The sequence below is a fragment of the Anas acuta genome, chromosome 1, assembly GCF_963932015.1.
Source record: "Anas acuta chromosome 1, bAnaAcu1.1, whole genome shotgun sequence".
In the NCBI taxonomy this organism is placed as follows: Eukaryota; Metazoa; Chordata; class Aves; order Anseriformes; family Anatidae; genus Anas; species Anas acuta.
Window position 1 is genome coordinate 77,417,248 of NC_088979.1, and position 19,495 is coordinate 77,436,742.

General features: G+C 43.3%; 1 protein-coding gene across 10 annotated transcripts in view; it reads right to left on the reverse strand.

Annotated features, from left to right (window-relative positions):
• GPM6B (glycoprotein M6B) overlaps nt 1–19,495 on the reverse strand; it is a 109,782-nt gene that overhangs the window by 23,062 nt on the left and 67,225 nt on the right. For 2 of the 10 annotated variants that reach the window (XM_068683225.1, XM_068683253.1), the window contains one exon: nt 4,330–4,449. The exons of 5 other annotated variants lie outside the window; for them this stretch is intronic. In XM_068683225.1, the coding sequence (XP_068539326.1) occupies nt 4,330–4,449 (120 nt within the window). Of the gene's footprint in view, nt 1–4,329; nt 4,450–11,379; nt 11,607–19,495 lie in introns of those variants that run through there. 3 more of the 10 variants (XM_068683261.1, XM_068683270.1, XM_068683285.1) reach the window with 3 other exon arrangements.

Genomic DNA, 19,495 nt, shown 5'->3' on the forward strand with positions numbered 1-19,495 from the left:
CACCATTGCAAGACTCCTTTTTAAATCCATGAAGCACTAGGCATCTCTGTGGTACTTCTATATGAATAAAAGTAAGAAGATGGACCTGAATACTCCAGCAAAAATAGAGTAAACAGGATTAAAATCAAGCACTTTTTTTTTTTTTTTTTGGTAATATAACCTCCTTGCAGAGGTTATTAATGTTAATCAACAGGAAAAGCTGACTGTTTTTCCTTTCATTAAAGAAAACGACATTCAAATTGCAGAAAAGGCAAGATTTCTCTCTTCTGGATGCTATTAAATGACACCGGGAAGACTCCAAGAATAGACAGCAGTAAACATAACTCCTTTTTTTTTCATTCTTAAATGGTCACTTATTGGAAAAAATAAGCATTCCCACGGCAGGAAGTAGCAGGTTAAATTCTAAGACCTGTTTAATGCCAGAACAGATGATCTGATTTTTTTTTTTTATTTTTATTTTTTTACAGATCCCATCCAATCTATCATCTTCAAATTTATTGAAATGCACACACTCCCCATTTATATTATTCCCAGCCTTCTGCAAGGCTCATTAAGTTCACAGGTGTTCTGAAGGCGTCTCTTTCAGACAGCACAATCTATAAAATGAATCACTATCTCCACGCGCATTGCAAGCACCCATCCCCGGCTGTTTGCTCTCTGACAGCGAGGAGCCAGACTTGCATGGGAAGGGTATTGCCACCCCACAAGGCCAGGGGACAAGAGAATTGCTCTTGCCAGCTTTACTTGCTCTTGCACAAAGGTCAGGCAAAACATTGTCTGCTTTAATTCATGTCTTCTCTGTTTTACTTTTAGCCTGTGAAACAGAGTAAACCACAGCAGGAGAAATATATTTAATTTATGCTTGAAAAATGCCTTATACTCCAACAGGTATATAAGGGTCCCCTTGAGAATGGATATTTTGTAGTTGTAAGCTACTCCTGGAGAAGAAAAAATAAGTAGATGATTTAAAAAGAGACTTCTCACAACATAAGGAACAGCTCAAGCATTACTGATAGAAGCTTTGGCATTATTCCTCCTAGAGACTCGTTTTAGTGTTTTACTATCTAAAGCAGCCCCTTGGGACTCCTGCACAGCCTGAGCATGTGGAAGGGCACATTGATAGAGTTTAAAGGCCAAATTCATTGCACCAGCAAGGGCAGCCTCTCGTCCAAACTGCGCTGTAACTCTCAGCTGATGGACCATCAGCTCACCACTTAATGTGCCTGAAGACATGCCTCCTGCTCACTCTCACCCTGACCTCTCTCCCCTTGGTCCTCCTATTTTTGCTTTCTTGGAGAAACAATCAATAGGGTGAACATGAGAGAATTTCTGCCTCAGTAGGTGCCAGCCCAGGTGATTACTGTGGACAAGCTCAAGCCAAAGAAGTAAAACGGATGAAGTGATGGGCAGGGTGCCAGAGGTACTCAGAACCAGGAGAGATCCAGGCACACTCGCTGGGAGAGGCACGAAAGCACCTAAGCACTTCAGTGCCATGGCCACGTCATTACTTCTGTGAAACCTTCTGTAAAGACATCAGGGCCTCCCCGATTAAATCATCCTTCAGGTCCACCTGGTACTTGGAAGACCCCATTTCTAAAACTGACTTAACTTTAATCAAAGGCGAGTATCTTACCTGGAAGACTGGAGTTGTGGGTCTTAGCTCCACCTTTCTGGCAGCTGTAACTCACCTCACTCTCCATCAGCCATCAGTACACAACTGGAGAGTAAGGCTCCTCCCTAGCTATATAGAAGCAAACAGAAACACAGCCTCTCCCCTCCCTAGAGCTGAGGGCCAAAAACAGTGTGCAGGGGGAATTCAGCCTAGCAGGTCTAAGATTCAGAAGGTAAATTCCCATTTTCAGAGAGAACTGAGGCTGCCAAGATCTTCTGAGGAGGTTCACCTTGCTGTGGAGCAAAAGAAGCAGTAAGAAACCTGAACTGCAACTAAAGAAATCCTCTGTCCTGCAGCAGCTGTCCTGCAGGTATTTCCCCAGCTGAATGCCCACCTCGCCATTTTCCAAATTTCAGCTTACTTCAGTGAGGGGGTGCAAGCTGTTTTGGCGAGATGCTCCATGCTTGCGAACCTTCACACGCTCACAGAAGAGAGCTGAAACACCTCCCAGAATCTGGGGGAAGGTAAGGAAAAAAGATTCCTATAAAGCAAACAACGCCCACTGCCACTGGAAGAATGCCTACTGCTAAGCTTACATCAAACAGCTAGTGCTAAGTATTTCTTTCTAGAGACAGAAATGCATCCTGGGGAAAAATAAATAAATAAATAAAATAAAAAATGTTTTAGGCACTTTAAAGGCTCATTAAGCTTGCAGCTTAAGCTCTGAGGATGCCTTGGCTTGAACACTGCAGCAAATACCATGTTGACACTTACCATTATTGCTCAAGTGTCAGAGTAAAGCTTTAAATGGTTGAAGAGACCATGTCAGATGTGAGGATACTGTGAAATGTTGTGAGGATGCCCAAGAGGGGCTCTCCTAGTGATGTCCACACTGACACCAACAGGGAGGAAAGGTAGGAACATCCACACTGCTCCAGCACTCATGAAATAACACAGCTTCTCAAAGCAGCTTGAGCGTGTACCCCTACACTCCAGCCAATGCCATCCAGCAGCGGGGAGCTGCATGCCAGTACTGAGGGGAGGTGTGTTACAGCAGGTGTGTTGTGATTAAAGCCACATTTTCCCTCCAATCTGAGGGAAAGATCAATATTTTCACTGTGGCTAATCCATCACTGGCAGGTTGGTCTTACTCAAGACGTGCTCAGAGCAGTTTTGCTGCTGCCTAGAAGCCTTTTAATTTCTTTACGTGCAGCCACTTAAAGCACCTTTCTTTGAACTGGCATCTCCGGGGCTTGTTTTGGCTTGATTTGGTTTGCATCAGCAAGAACCCTTTCTTCTTCAACCCCCCATGACAAGGCACTGCATTTACCCAAATGTTATTGCGGGAAGCTTCCCAAGGCAGCCTGCTTAGGGATCCATTGCCTCAACAAGGGTCTCTATCCCTGTTTTAGGTGCCAGACTCCCAGCTGCCATGACAGAAGGCTGCGAGTCTCCTCTGCGTCCTGGCTCATCCGTGCCAGCCCATATGGACGTGTTGCAGCTCTGGGGACAGCTGATGGGGCACAAGACCCTGATAACCAGGCACCTGGCCTGCTCCCTCCATGCCCTGTGCCAGCCAGGAAGGCAGCATTCATAATCTATTGTCCCTCCCCACATCTTTTTCCTTTGTACAAAAGATCCCACGTGCACTGATCTGAAGTTCTGATGTCTTCTGGCAGCCCCAAGTCTGTCATAGGGTCATTTATCATAAAATATGGCCAAAATAATATTGATAATTGAAGATGATAGATGGATGGATTTGCCATCTAAGTACTTGCAGAAGAAGAAAAAAAAACAAACCATTCTGAAATACATAAACATTTGAATCCTAAAGAACAACAGGTATGAATATATAATGGAAGTCAGTTGGTGAATGTTTCTGTGCAATTGCTGCTGAAGTCTCTGATGCTGAGGCAGACATCTCCAGCAAACAAGCTGCCACGCACTCTTCAGTCACTAGGCTCCATGAAAAGAAGAGGATTGCTGGATGCAGCTAGTTGCAAATGCACTCTCTGAGCGTCTCTGTCCTTCACTGCCGTAACCCTTGGTCAGGCTGGAATTTTTCAATGCTATGTCATGTGTTTGACTTCAGGTGCCTCTCTGAGATTCTTACAAACTAAATTTCCCCCAGATCCTTAAAACAAAGCTTTGGGAAAACAAAATATCGTTTTAAGGACTCAAGTCAGATACTGAAAGCCCAGACATGTGGAAACACCAAACCATTTTTAAAACTTCAGCTTCTGTCTTCAAAGATCAAACATACAAACTACTGTTTCTAGCAAGGAAAAAATGCAAAGAAAGCCACAGAATATTATCTAGGAAATGTGTTGTGGGAGACTGATAAACCAGATGTGCTGTCACTGGTTTACTGTCAGTCAATCACTGCATTTGTGGCTGATCATTTGGATAGATTCATCTGCATACAAAAACCGTACCACGTCATCTCATCTGAAAACACTTTTGAAACAATCAGGCAGAACAGTTAACAGGGAGGTATCCCTCACTGCACATCATTGTCTTTAAGGCATTAACAACCAAAATTGAACATACGTCAAGTATTCGTATAAAAGAACTAGATTCCTTACAGGATTAACAAAGAAAACAACAAAAAAAGCAGAAGAACATTTATCTTAAATTGTTAGGACTATTGCAAAGCATTAGGCTTATGCTACCATTTCTGAACTCTCCATTCCAGTTTCACCCCGCCTTTTATTTACCTTGAATCCCCAAAGGACTAACATTGCCTCTCAATGCTGGCACATGATGGTACTGGTGTGGCCTTGAACTCCTGTACATCCAGTGGTACCTGCCAATTTCCATTTCTGGTCTGGTGATCACTGCCAATTTTAGGTGGTAAAAAGTCAGTGTCACCAAAGTTTGTAGTTCAGCACTTTCAGTCATTTAACTTTAAAAATAAGAGCCCATTAAAACACACTGTAGTTTCATCACTGAAATAACGTAACTTTACCAAAACAAGGGAGAGGTTGGGGGGACAAACAACAGGGAAATGTTCATACAAATATTAAGAAGGGTTGAACAGCTGGAACTCCAGCTGGGATTTGAATTAAACCCATGGGAAAGGTCCTCAGTGGCCAGTCATTCCTCCTCACCCCCGCCCCGTTTCTACCCCTCATGGCAGGGAATGAAAGAAGACATAGCCATGGCAAAACATGTTATCTAGTTCCTAAAAACTCCAAATCTGACAAAGAGAATGATTAATATCACATGTCGAGACAAGTCAAACACAAAAGCTCATTCTGTTATTTTTTTACATAAAAAAAAAATAAATTGTGGGTTTTGTTTTGCATAGGCTCTGCTGATTTCCAAAATTCTGGACCAAATAAGTTAAAAGAGGCTTATTCGAGGGTTGGAGGGAGCAGGAGCTGTTATCCTTCTACCCCTCTTTTTGGGGCCCAGAGGACAGGCACAGCATCAACATTTCCCCCTCGCCTCCCTCACGGCGCTGCCGGGCTGTCAGGGCAGGATGACCTGGCCATTCCTTGTAATGCACTGCAGCCCCCTTGGCCCCAGTGAAATGCAAAGGTAATCACCCTCCCTGGCCAAAATAAATATGACTTCACAGCATTTCAGTAAGTGGAGGAAGTGACGGTTACAATGTCAGAAGCCATGTATTGTGAGTTAGGTCCAAGGCAAATTTCTGGGGGGTAGGAGCTGGAATGCCATACATTTTTGGGCTGTGAGGGCCCCGGTCCTTATCTCAGATTGTTTTGTTGCTGGTGAGTTTGGCACAGCTACATTTGCATACGTCAGAAGAGAAACATCTTGGCTTCGAATCCAAATGGTGGATCTAGAGGTTTGCAACAGGAATTTGTCCATCTCCTACACCAGCGAATGAACTCTGGTGCTAAAAGAGCCTCTTGGGTTGACACAGACATAGTACCGATGGCTCAGTAAAGGCCACTTCATGGTTTGCTACTTGTCCCCTCTCCAGTACTCGCACGCAAACCATCAAGCAGTGTGTCTTTCCTAAGAGGCATTGCTTGACTTTGCATAGCTTATCCTTCCTCTTTGGAAAGACAAACGCCACATTTTATGAAGGCAACCAAATTTAGAATGTCTTGAAGCTATCATTCCAAAATGACTGTGCATGCTCAGGAAAACTTCCGTGATGATATCATCTCCTCCTGCTTACACAGGAACAATCCCGCTCATGAGATCACAAAAAACACCGTAATAATTGAATTTGATACAAACTGGAAAACAACAGCACTGCTTGCTGGTACTGTGTACTGTCTGCCCCCTCCCTGCTCCCTCATATTTTTGAAGCTACTTACTGGACATGAGTAACAGATTCAGATTTTAATAATAATAATAACCAGCTGGCAAAACTTCTGGGAAGAAAAAAAAAATTTCAATTGCTCTGCAGGAGCATTTAGATCACATCCTTGGCACCACAATGGTCTTATCCTGCTAGGCCAGAACCCACAATTTGAAATTTCTCTTGTGGCATCTACAAAAATGACTTGCTGAAAGCAGCAGATGCTGGCACAGTCACTACCTACTGTGGGACCAGCATCAAACACCGAAACGTGGAGTTAGCATGCAAACTTTGCAGCATCATTTCTGTAAGCGAAATTTTTTTTTTTTTTTTTTTTAATTAGTCATTTCTGGCTTTGCAAAAACAGGGCTCCTTTCATAGGGCGGTGGTTCAAATTGCATGAAGAATCTCAGTTTTTCCATTGCTCTGCAAAGAGACACTTAGCAGCTGGCCGCTTTATGGCCTTCACTGCACGCATGACGTGACTCCTGAAGCCAGAGAGTATCTTCTGGTGACTTCTCTGGGCTCCACAAAGGTCCATTTGTGCAAAATCACCACCAGGTCAGAAGCTCCATAGGCTTCAGTGGTGTAACAAACACCACACACAGTACAGAAAAAAAGGAATTTTAACTCTGCTCCCCAAAAATTCAGATGACGACTGCTTTATGTTTATTTTTTTTTGAGGAACTAACGATACAAGTTGCATTTCTAGGTGTAGGTGAAGATGCCCTCTGTGCACAGCCGTGCTCATTAAGGCATCCTGTGCTGGATCCCACGCAGAGCCAGCAGCTACAGGACCGACAGTGTTTGTGTGTCACACAGTGCAGACACGCTGATGGCGACTGGGGCGTTCAACATGCATTTTGGATGAATCATCTCACATGCCTGCAATAAAATTTGCGGTGTCCAATGTCCTCAACTCTTGCTGTCTCTAGCATATGGCTTTAGAGGAAACAAACAGTTTGGACTTTCACCTGTGGCAGCCAACGAAGCAGTGTGTGGTCCATGGGAGCAAAGAGGGGGTTATCACTGGGTCATTTATGATCTGACAGCCTGGTGATATATACTGCACCAGCAGCAGGGCTGGTCAGAAAATGGGGAAAGGCTGGAGAAATAGAATAGGGCTCCCCTCTCCAACAACTCTGCTCCCCTCTCCTGCTGCAGTCTATTGTCCACAGACATCGCCATCTGGGTTTCTTTCCCTGTTACCATATACTGTGGCACATATGTCTAGGTTTTCTGCTTTCATGAGGTCAGTCAGGCAAGTATGAGTACAGTCTCTGAGCGTTTTTCAACCCCCTCCTATTTAGAAGCCAAATCCTATTCATTAAAACCTAAATCACTAAGCCTGCCAAATTATTATCCCCAGAATATAGTGTGTCCCAGATTCTCCCTGGGCTGGACCTCTTTCTACAGTTGTATTCTTCAGGGACTTATACTAAAGCAGTTATTATTTTCTGGGGATCTGAAACACCAATAAATTGTTTGAAACAGGAACAAGTATACAGCACACTAAAAATCTTTAAATGGCTTCATAGCTCTGAAAGTATCCCCTAATGCTAAGCTCATGCAATGCACTTGAAAACTTTGGCTAATAACTATAACGTATGTTAAAAAGATGATTTTTTTTTCAATTTGCTGTAATAAAAAATACATCTATTGGTGATGCATCAAAATGTCGTAAGTTCACTCCACAAAAAGAACTTCACTAAAAGTGAAGTAAACTGCATGTTAATTCAGGCCTTTCTCAAGTCACACCCCAGCATCTCTGTTCAACTGCAAAACACAGTTGTGTTTAAGCAAAGTATCTTCTTCATGCTGTTGACTAGCACATACTTACCTAGTTAGAGTTTAATACTGGAAACATCGCTTTGTATTATCATGAATATAATAACTGAAGATCACAGCCCTTCCTGTGCACAGGGTTGTATTTCAGGGAGTATCTTATTAGGCAACAGCCAATAAAATGAACCATTGACACAGCTGTTGAGGTTGGCTTTCATTATTCCTAAGTATAGCAAATGCAATTTGTACATAGTATGCATCCATAGAAGGAAACTATTTCCAAGTATAATAGCTTTTTTCCATGTGTAAATGGTAAATTCACTGTGGCCATCCACAGCCTTTTTTGGTTGGTTGTTTTTTGTTTGTTTGTTTGTTTTCTCTTTTTGGTGTACGTTGGGGGAATTTTGCAGCTTGGTAATATTCCTCTTAGTTAAATGGAAAGGGGAACTTCTTGTCTCTGCTGATGTGTATCAGGATCTATATCATTCACTGCTGATGCAAAAAGGCATTTCGTTTTTCTTATTTATTCCACCTCAGTAAATCTGCCTGCCCAGTCCTCACGTTTTGATTTAATTTAATGCCTGCAAGATAAGCCCTGTCATTTGTAATAATTTGTAAACCTTCATCTTTAAAATGCATCCAATCTGTCCTGCAGCCCTGTAAAGGATCTGCTAAACATTTTGCTTGAGTGTGCTCATGGTGTTCTCTGATAAGGGCTGCTGATATGCAATGTAAAGCTGACTTGCTTCTTATCTCCATCAACATGGGCGTTGTTCCATTTCCAATTAAAAAACTGGGGCAGCAGCCACTCATCTGGGTGCAGAGGAACAAATGCCTGATAAGCACTGAATCCAACAGCTGGGCAGTATCATTGCCTGAATCAGGCAGGGGGCTTGCAAAAATCCTTATTAAAATACAAAGCTGGAATTCACATACAATTCAGTAAACTTTGGAAATGTAAATAAGATCAATCTTTTTCATTTACCAGTCCGTAAATATTCATAAAGCCTATTAGCTTGCGTAAATTGTCTCAATTATACTGCGGTCCAAAATAGCAGGCCTTCCACATTTGCCACAGGGATGGGAAACACAAACTGGTACCTACATGACACCTCTCTCCAGTTGCAAATTGTATGAGGTGCTCGAACCCAAAGTAGACCTCAGTGCCTGGGTGGTTTTGTTCCCCTCTGTTTCCCTCTGGAGCACAGGAGTTTACATAGATAGCATGCAATCGTATCCTCATTTCCTCAAAGTATTTGCATTTGGCAGTGCAAAGCACCCTGCATGTGGACCTGAATATCCAACGCGAAGTGCTCGGGATCTTTTCTTGCCCAGTTTTAGCAATAACAACATCTCCTTGGACTTGGCCATTCATTTCTGGAAGGAAGAGTTAAAATATTGTGTGACAGCTCTTCCATTGCTCCAAGCTGCCATAGTTGCCTTGCAACCACTGGACCTAGTGCATTTCATAAAGGGCAGTTACTACAGTAAGCTCAGGTGTGATGTAAGAGGAAAAAGGAGCTGTTGCAAGCCTGGCAAACCTTTCGATCAGGAGATCCGGTCCCCTTTTGAAGAGGTCAGTTGCTGTTTTGCAAACCCAAACAAAGCAACAATATTTTCCAGGAAGTTTCTCCACACAAAGAAAAAGCCCATTTTTCACCACAAGGGCTGCTGGTGAAAAAGCCCTTTTGCATAAGCCTGCGATTTCCCTGAGGCACCTGATGCCTGCTGAGCCCATCTGAAACCCGGCTGGACCACGCAGTCTCAGCATGCTGGAACATCTGCCCCCCAAAAGCTCTGCAGACCTCCTCCATCAGCAAGCACTTCATGGCAGTAACTTCTCATGGGGACCTGGGCTATTTTACTACGGAAACTAAAAGTAGAATTGACTGTTTCAGCTTTCTGCATTTTAATTCGCTGTGAAACATATTTGGAAGTTAACTGAATGGAAATAAAGAGCATAATGTGGGAGACCATGTGTTACTTTCAGAAATTAAGGAACTGTCATGAACAAAGCCCCAAAGTGTTACATAAACATACCTAAGTAACATAGCCAAAGTATGAAATTATCACAGAAAAGCCAGGAAATGGTGGTGAAATTAAGATAGGAAATTCCCCAGGCTGCATCCTACAAAAACAACAGATCAAACACCTTGACTTGGTAACAGATTTACTGTTCTACATGTTGTGCTTTCACCCTTGCCAAAATAAAAAGAGAAACTATAAACTCATCCTAAACACTCTCAGCAACACATTTTGTTTTGCACAGCTGCTGACACATAAAGATAACTTTGGTTTTTATTGTCATGAGTTCTAACAGTTTAAAAGAAACTCATCAGTCATAAGAAAAGAAATCACTGTAATTTTTGAAGAATTATCTGTGAGCTTCAGGTGGTTTAATAGCCAAGGTATTTAGGACATTTTGTATATTAATTACTCAAAAACTGCAGCGAGGTGGGTTACTGCCCACATACACTAATGGCTTTCAGAGTTTAATCTCTCATCAGTGGAACTCCTTTTGTGAAATCCCTAAGGGATTATGTAGTACTATGTCTAATCACTTGACAAATTTCATTTACTTGAAACTGAAGCTAGGTTTGAATTATACAAAGTGTGTAGGAGGGATCAGATTCAAAGCAGCAAAATAGAATCTGGTACCGGACAGGATCAGATTTATTATTACATTCGTATCCAAACTGTTTAACAATAAATGAAACGATTTTCTCAGTGAAACCTATTAGTTGTGTATCAGCTGCATATGTCTATGAGATACTCAAATTGCTTACAAACAGCACACAACATAGCATGAATAGCATGAATCATGTAAAAAGGCAGTGGAGATTTTAATAATTTTGTATTATTTAGCAAAAAGCTTGTTGCTATGACTTGTACAATAGCCTGCTACTCTGTGAGGAGAGATTTATTTGGCATGAATTACATGATGCAGAAATAAAATGGTCCTTGGGTAGCTGCATCTACCCCCTGAAGTTGAGCCCTCCAGACCAAAAGCACCACCTGTACCGCTGGGATGAGCAAAGCACCTCTCCCATGCACTGCCACCTCCCTGCTGCACAACGGCTACCACCAGCTTGTTTTCTCCATTAAAGAGCAATTCTTGGTGGTTAAACACATCCCGAAACCTAACACTGTGAAACTCATGGCATTATTCTCCATTTCCAGAGAGCAGACAGATCTCCACATGAACAAAACATGCCAGAAAACACCACAGAAAATGAAAAGGAATTTAAAATTAAGAGTAGTATTTGGCAACAAGCTAGCTAGAGGAAGGTAGTGTGATACTGGAGTCTCCTGGATGTTTCTATAGCTGAGGTCTCCCGCACTGCCAAGCCCCACTACACGGCAGGTCTCGGTGGAAACGCCGGGTTTCGGCTCCAAAAAGGACACACAAACACACAGCCACACGCTCCCTCCAAACCAAATTCACCAAAGCCTATCAAGGACGCAGCAATGACAAGACTTCTTTTACAGAAAAAAATCATTTCTGGTCCGCTCAGGAAAGGCTCAGAGCAACCGTATGCTCAGACAGACGGACAGACCGCCGCTCCATCGCCGCGCTGCCGAGCCAGCAGATGCGCTAAGGGTTTCTGGAGAGCCCTTCTGAAAAGTGACCCAACTGGCCTGAACCTCTCTCAGCGCCCTCAGTGAACGGATTTAAACAGGCTATTGTTCGACCCCCGGGTACCTTTTTTCTCTTGGCTTTGTTCTGCATTTTCCTCCGCTGCAGTTTCCATGGCTGGCTTCATACCATCCACCAAAAATGCCGCCCCCCCGCCCCCCCGGCACAGGCTCTTTCTCCTCGCCTCCTTTCGCGCTCCCTTCCGTCTCCTATTGAGGGCGGCGGTGACGGAGCGCCTCTGTTCTCCCTCCCGTGGATCACAGCCCCTTCCACATCGCCCAGACTCTTGTCAGCTTCGATTTCGCTCCGCTCACTGGCCCGCCCGGCACCGTGCCAGCCACCGCTCCGCCGTACGTCACCGCCGGCCCCGGCTATAAGAGAGCCCCCTGCACCCCTTCCCCGCTCCCTGGCATAGGGGAACCGCTCCCCTGCGGTGAGCGATGGGGAGGGGAGAGGAGGGTGAGGAAGAAAGGAGCCCCCCCCGTCGCCTTGGAGGGGAGCGCAGGCCGGAGCACAGCCGCAGGGCTCGCTTTCCCGTGGGACCCTGTCGCCACGCCGCGCATTTTGATTTATTCCACATGCCCCCTGCCCTTGTGAGGGATGGGGGGCGAGGGGTCGACACCGCTTGTTTGCTCCCCTGGCTAAGTGAGTCCCGATTAAACGAGGCAAAAGCACGTAGGGGAGAGGCATACGAGCAAGGGTGCCTGTATCTGTAAGGAAAATCTAAATTATTTCTCTGACTCGTGAGCACAATGGAAACAAACAAACAAACAAACAAAAAAAACACATAAAAATCACAGCAGGCAGAAAGGAGACAAGCTGAAGTGACCTAAAATGTACGTGCAATACTGTAAAGGACGAAATGTTGAAAAAAACACAGCTTGGGGTTATAAAAGGATGCCTGCCATTTGAGACCTAAAGCTACACACAGAAACGAGCGCATTGTCGCTGTGAAGGCCGGGTGCGATGGCTGCCCTCCATGCAGCACTGCCCGTGGCATGGCACCAAACTGGCTCTTCACAAAGCAAAACCAGGCCGTGGCCATGCTGCTCCGTACAGGGCCACCTCAGGTGTTCCCCAGCCTGCTCTGGGGAGCCAACATGCACACGGGTGTTGTTCAGCATCCAAATCCCAAGCCGACACATCCAAGGCACAGTACTAAGGCTCATGAGCTTTGCCCACCACTCTGCTCGTCTCAGTGGCCTGTGACGTGCCACGCTGCACAGGGTGGCTGTGCAACCAAGGAGCGATGGGCTTTTTGTAATCTGGCAGGTTTCAGCACTTTCGAGCCCCTGCGGCAGATCCTGCAGGCTGCAAAAGCGCCAAGAAGATTCAGCGAATGCTGAAGATGTTAAAACCTACACGCTGCATGTTCCATATAGCGGATTCAACCAGGAGAGTGGGAAGAGGGAAGCAGGCCAAGGATTTGTAGCTGCAATTCAGCCTTTTCTGACTGAAGTTACTACACCCACAATTTTGCTGTGCATTTTTATTTCTATAGATGTCTAGTGAAAAGCACAAAAAAACTCAGACCCTTTAGAGAAAGTTCCCTTCATTTGCAGGAAAGCAGTGCACAAATCTCCTCCCTCACCAGTGTCACCACAACAGCAGCTGAACAGTAATGCCCAAAGCAAAGTAACAAGCACATCATGCCCCAACCCCATTGCCAAGAGGTCTTGTGCTCCTCACCCATCCTAAGACTTCACAGCACAGCACCAAAACTTGATGCTAGGCATTTACCTAAAAACCTTTCTTGAAGTCCAGGAAGAGTCTGTGCTTGAAGCTCACATCTCAGCAGAATGTCTTATGAGCAGGATGAAGCTAATTTGTAGAGAAGATGAAGTTTCCACAGGAACCCTTGTGCAAGGCTCTTGCAGGTAATCAAATCAGCAGCCCCAGCAGAAACCTCACCCCCCTGTGCAAGGCTTATTTCGCCAGCCTGCTATAACACACACAGATCAGCCCATAGACACTAAAATCCCTGCCCCAACGAGACCATGTAATGCAAACATGCTCCTTCAAGGAAGCACCTGAATGGTGAAAACATAGGTGACTTGTTTCCTGTGTTGCTTTAACCATTACTAAATGTTTTTCAAATTCTGCAGTCAGCAAGGAAAAAGAATTTGGGATAACGATTATGCAAAGTAAACCTTCTATAAAGTGTGTTTCTTTCTACCATTTACCATCAGTAAGATTGAAAATACATAGCAAACACACCCTACTTGCTGAAAGTCACATTGATTTTAGCCATTGGTCAAAGCAATTGACTGCTCCTGACACTGAAATTCCTTTCTTGGAACTTCTCATCATTCAGTCTGTGCTTCTGGAAGCTCACAGCTGTGACAGGCTACACCTTGGGTTGTTAATGACCTTCACTCACTTTGGAAGGTAAAACAATTAAAGGATTGAAACCTCACTTCTGACTGCCCCGAGTTACAAAAACCCTGTTCAGAAAATAATCTGATAGCTCTAACATTAATATTCCAAAGTAGTATAAATGCACAGAAAACACAACTGTCACCTGGAACTTCCTTTCTTTAAGCAGAAAGTACATTCAATGAATCTTTCGTTCTGTCCTTGGAAGAAACCCTTTACCAAACCCCTTTCTCTCGGTCAGTGACACCTACTCCTTCAAACAACTGCATGCTTTCCCTCTGCCAAGCAGATTTTGTTGGGCAGGCTCAGGACTTTTTAAGCATGACAGAACTAAGAAGCCAGGAGAATATTTTCCCCTACTTTCTCCTAGGATAATCCCTTCACCAAACTAGCAATACAAAAGTAAGAGCATGGTACCAAAACTCCTGGAGACCCTGAAATGAAGACTTCAGAGGCCATCAACCTAAACTATTCAGAGGCATTAATTCTACTAAATCATCCTCTAAAAGCTCTAAGTGATGCATGATTGCACTGTTCTCCCCCACTGTTTACTGCTTTCCAGGTTGCTGGAATGTATGATGGGTTTTATGTACTTATCATCTTAAGTAATTTCTTAATCTTACTCCTTGTCCCCCCATTGGTAAGCACAGCAGATAGAACAAACCATAGGCTATTTCCTCCAGTGCTAACACAAGTGTGGATCTTGCACATCACATGTTAATCTCAGCAAGTTCTCTCCTCCATCACCCCCTCTCCAAATCAGATATATCATTCTCATAATGCATGATCAAACCGGGAGACATCAAGTCTTATGCCTATGACAAATGGCAAAAGACAATGACACAAAGGTGGAAAATAACAAAGACAAACAAACAAACAAACAAAACAAAACAAAAAACCTTTGAAGACTGAGAAGACTAATACTTAGCAAAAACCTGCTGTACCAACCAGGCTGATTTAGATAACCAGTGACCAGGAAAGATGGCTAGTTACATTTTAGGAGTTCAGCCCAGCATTTTGTTTGCAGACCAAAATAAAAACGAAAATGAGGAGAAGGGCAGAGCAGCAAGGGATTCTGCTGCTAAAGCACATGTCCTTGGGGAAAATCATTCAGACTTGGGGAAAGTAATTCAGAATCCTGACAGACAACACAGCTAAAACGTACAGCCAGACCCCATGAAGAACAGCAATGGAGCAAAATATGAGAAGGCACTGCAGACCAAGTGACGCTCACTACAAAATAGCATTAAAGAGGTTTTAATCTATTTTACCTAGCTTAAAATAAAAAATAAAAAATAAAAAAAACACATTTAATCATTTTGCTCAGTCAAGTAAAGCACTACAATTGCATGTGTTAAAATGATATTAAAAATCCAATTCCATTCATGTGTCAATTCTGTCAAACATCTATCTTTAATGTCACTGAATCTAGTTTACATTCCTGAAGGCTAAAGAACTCTATCATAAGCTAGGGAAAATTCTTTAGGTTTAAGCACATTTTTGCCATTTCTACAAAACCTTCACAGAGCTGTAATAAAGAGTGTTCCCAGATAGTTCAAGAACAATTTTAGACCATCCTATGAGATTTGAGATTCTGAAGTTAAAATTCAGAGGCTGTTCCTCAGACCACAGTGACGTATTCCAAACAACTAATTTTAAAGACACTTGTAGTGTGCATGTTTTAGAAAATATGTAAAAATATTCAAGAGAAGGAACAAATACACATACAGCCACTTGGTGCATCTCAGTATAACTGCTCACAGTCAGACCTGTTTTAGAGCAGTTACCTAGGCTTGAGTATAAAATCCACTCTGAATGCTCATGCAAAAGCCAGCAAATTTTCCATGTGGATGAAATTAAAGCATGAAAACAGGCTTTTAGTTGTGCAGCAGTCAAGTACCTGGCAACTACTTTTTTAAAAAAAAGTCTGGGACCCATTCTTCAGACATATTAGATTACTAGGAAAATGAAATCCTAATTAGTGATCTCATGAACAAATAATGGTGGAAAAAAACTGCACTTTTACCACATCACAAAATACAGACTATTAAAAAAATATGAGCCTGCACTGCAGTTTAGGGATCTCAGTCTTGGATTTCTGTGCAGGGGCAAAACTGAAGACTTAAACCTGGAGAGTAGTTATCCCTGCAACCTAAGGAAATGCTGAATTCACTAATGCAGGTGCTCCAGGAAGATGAGTAGAGCTTAACAGTGTGAAGGTGCCAGTCCTGTGACCCCTTTCATGAAGCCACGTGAAGATGGCAATGACTGCTGCCAAGCTAAACGCCTGGCAGCAAGCAAGCAGGCAAAGGAGATGTTGTTCAGTTGTTGGGTTTCATGCATTTCTCTGGCTGGCCTGCTAGCTTCCAGCTGGACTGCAGCTTTGGCCCATTGCAATCATCATCACTGGGGAGAATCATAGGCAGGAAACGGCCTGAACCAGAATGCAGATGGATGGCTTTATTTGGAACATAAAGGAAAAAAAGAATACCTTAAAGACTGAATAGGTGGTTCTAAATAGCTTTTCCAGTAGCTAAGCCTTGGACAGTCTCAAGACCTAGTCTCAAAAAATAATCAAATGGCAGAGATGTGAAAGCTACCAAAGACAAAAGCCCAAAGAGCTATAATCAAGGTCAAAACGAAAGCAAAAGTAGATGATGTTCTTATAAGCAGCTGGAAAATCCATTTCTGCTTATGAGAGGCAGGCAATAACATGTAAGTAATTTAAAAAATGATATATATTTGCTAGTTATTATTTCTTTATCCAAAGCAATGGCTTTAAAACACTTTTTTTTTTTTTTTTTTTTTTTTTGGGTGGGGGGGAGGGGAAGAAGAATGGGGGTGAGTAAGAACTGTAGTCATTTGAAAACAGCCTGGAAAAAAATAATTCAGAACCCTGAGAGATAGAACATGGGAATCTCAACCACACTGAAGACTTTTGGGGAAAAGCAATAGAAATAAAAAAGGCTACATTTGAAATTAACCTGGAAGTAACATCACCTCCTGCACTCCTCTGGTGCACAAGTGCCTAGAACAGCATCAAGCTCTTGTTGAGCCAGAGCCAGAACCATGCTGACAAACTGGAGCCCATTTACACAACAGCTGGTAGAGCACAGAAATGTAGAAACAGTTCAGTGAAGAAATAAGAGAAACTAGGAAAATCCTCCATACACAGAATAGAAATAAATATTAAGAAGGGAAAAACCACTTTAACATAATTAAAAGAGGATGCAGTTGAAAGGGAAAACTCTGACTAAATTTCAGGCAAACTTCCTGACATCAAACAAGCCTCTAAAGGAAGCAATGAAATCTTCTCTCCTATGGGACTTTTAAAACCCATAGACAGAAATGTAATGGATATTCTGAAGAGATGAGAGACTCTGGCTGCACATACTGCCTTCTGTAATAGACATTCAAATCGTATTAAAGGCTGGGCAGGTATCACCTCATAGTCACTCACATCCTTCAAACAGTGAAAACAAGCGCAGTCACATCCTTACTCTCACGCATTCCCAGGATTTAGCAGACACCACCTGGGGATGACAAAGACTATGAAAAAAACAAAAGCAAAAGACAACCCAATATTTCTTTCAGAAGCAGCTTTCATTCAGCATGCACCATTCAGAGCACCAGCCCTGACAGTCATCCTCAGCTTCTCCTCCAGCTCAACAATTTCATGGCAGCATGCAGAGCTCCCTACAAGTGTAATGTATGGCAGGTTTCAAATGCTTTAAATTTAAAATTAGGCAGCAAACCCAGGCATTGAGTTATTTGATCATACATATATTTTCCATTCATGCAGCAGCAACATCTTCACATACATAACTAATATATGAAGCCCTTCACCAGTGCTTCAAACACTTTTATGATTCCTCCATCACTTTAAGGGCTAGGTTCTTTATTTTGGCACACATCTCACCTTTTTTGTGCTCTCTGTCACCTTCACAACAGAGGGGGGGGGTTCTCAGCTGTCATTTCTGCTTCTTTATCCCTCTGCCTTGAGCCATGCATTCAGCAGCTGGAATGCTGCAGTGCAGCAGGAAACTGATACACTCGCATCCTTTGTCTTCACCCCCTTAATTCTGTGACTAAAAGGACAATCCAACCTACTCCTCTTTTGCTGTGAACCCTTTCCTCCAGTACTGTTGTCAAATCCTGCTGCCATCTCAGAAGACTAATGAGAAGTCGTTAATACTTGGACATACTGAAATAGCATCATAGATGTTTAAGTCACACTTGCTACCATACCTACATTAATGTCTCTTGTGCACGTAAGAGAGCTATTTCTATTGGAGCTGTAGAAGGTAGCATAGGTATCATTATAACACATTCCCGCTAACGAACTGCTTAGTCTCAAAACACAAAACTTTGCAACAGAATCAGTATTGGGAGGCTATGAGTTGATTTCTTTCCCCACTATCTATAAATAAATTGAAACTTCACTGAGTTCAGCCTTGACACAAACTTATTCTTCTGCTCCACAAAGTTGGATTTCATCAGACAATCCTGTGTTAACTTTACATCCAGTTCTGATTTTGAAAATTGCCCTCCCACTCTTTGCATAGACTTCAGCATCCCACCTACAATCTCTCATCTATTCAGTGCTCGTTTTGTTCTTCAGTCTTGGCCTCAGTCCAGTCTTTTCACAAAGCGTGGAAAAAGCAGAGAAGTATAAAGGCGCACAAAACCCGCCTGCTCCCCAAAAAGAAACAGAGGCACTCATTATAAAACATACCCCACATTGGAGGGGTGTGGGGAGAGACAGGGGTAAAGATGCCTCCTGAATTTCCTGAGGGGTAGCATGCAGGATTCATATGGATATGTGTGTATGTAGAAACCATATGTATGTGTATAAATACATGCATAAAGAAAGCACATTTCTGTTGAGCAGAAAACCTTATCACTATCATTAGAACCACAATGAAGAGCAAAAATTAATTTACAGAGCCATGAAGGAGGCTTTTCCCCAGTCTCTTCCAGAGAAAGGCTGGAGAGCACCAATGGAGGTCCCTGCTCCCCCCGTGTAGGACTTCTTTGCCTCTCTTGCTCCAGGCAGAGAGGACTGTGTGATCCCAAGTCAGACCAGAGTTTGTGGCAGAGCTGAGCCATAAGGTGAGAGCACTGACTGAGAGCCCCCACCACATGCTCACCTCAGCATCCCGGGCTGAGACTGGCCCCACCAACACTGGTCTCAGCCACTCCTCACTCCAAGACACTCATGGATTATTGGGCAGTCACACATCAATGTTTTAGAAAAACGCACCTAATCCAGCAGTCAAAATGTTGATGTAAAAGAAAGCATCGATGTAATGTCTGGTACGAGGTATTCAGTGTCTAAAGTTTCAGCATCTTGTAAGTCACCTACCATATCTGTGTTGCTGCTACTGAAAATTCCCATTCCAATGCAATTAAAATGTACTTTGGGAAGGATCCTGGCCTGGTTATGTTTTGTGGCCATGGACAGCCTGTTGAATTGCAAATATATCTTCTGTTCTCATACAAGACACTGGTCATGAAGCCCTCGGTTAAGACGCCAACTAAAGGCTTCCCAATTAATCCCCGCACTCTTTGCGAGTGCAGATATCCTCATTAAGAGAGCGGCAGGACATTAACAAGTTCCACTTTGAGGGTGTCCAATTAACTCATCCGCTAAATATGTGCCAGGCAACCCCAACCAGCCCAGCTTTCCCAATCCCCTCTTTTAGCGGCCCCAAATTGGGAGCCCGGTCATGTATAACGCCAGGGCTCTTTCTGCACTCCACAAAGCCTTCGAGACGGCCGCTGGTGGGCAACAAACGGCAGCCCC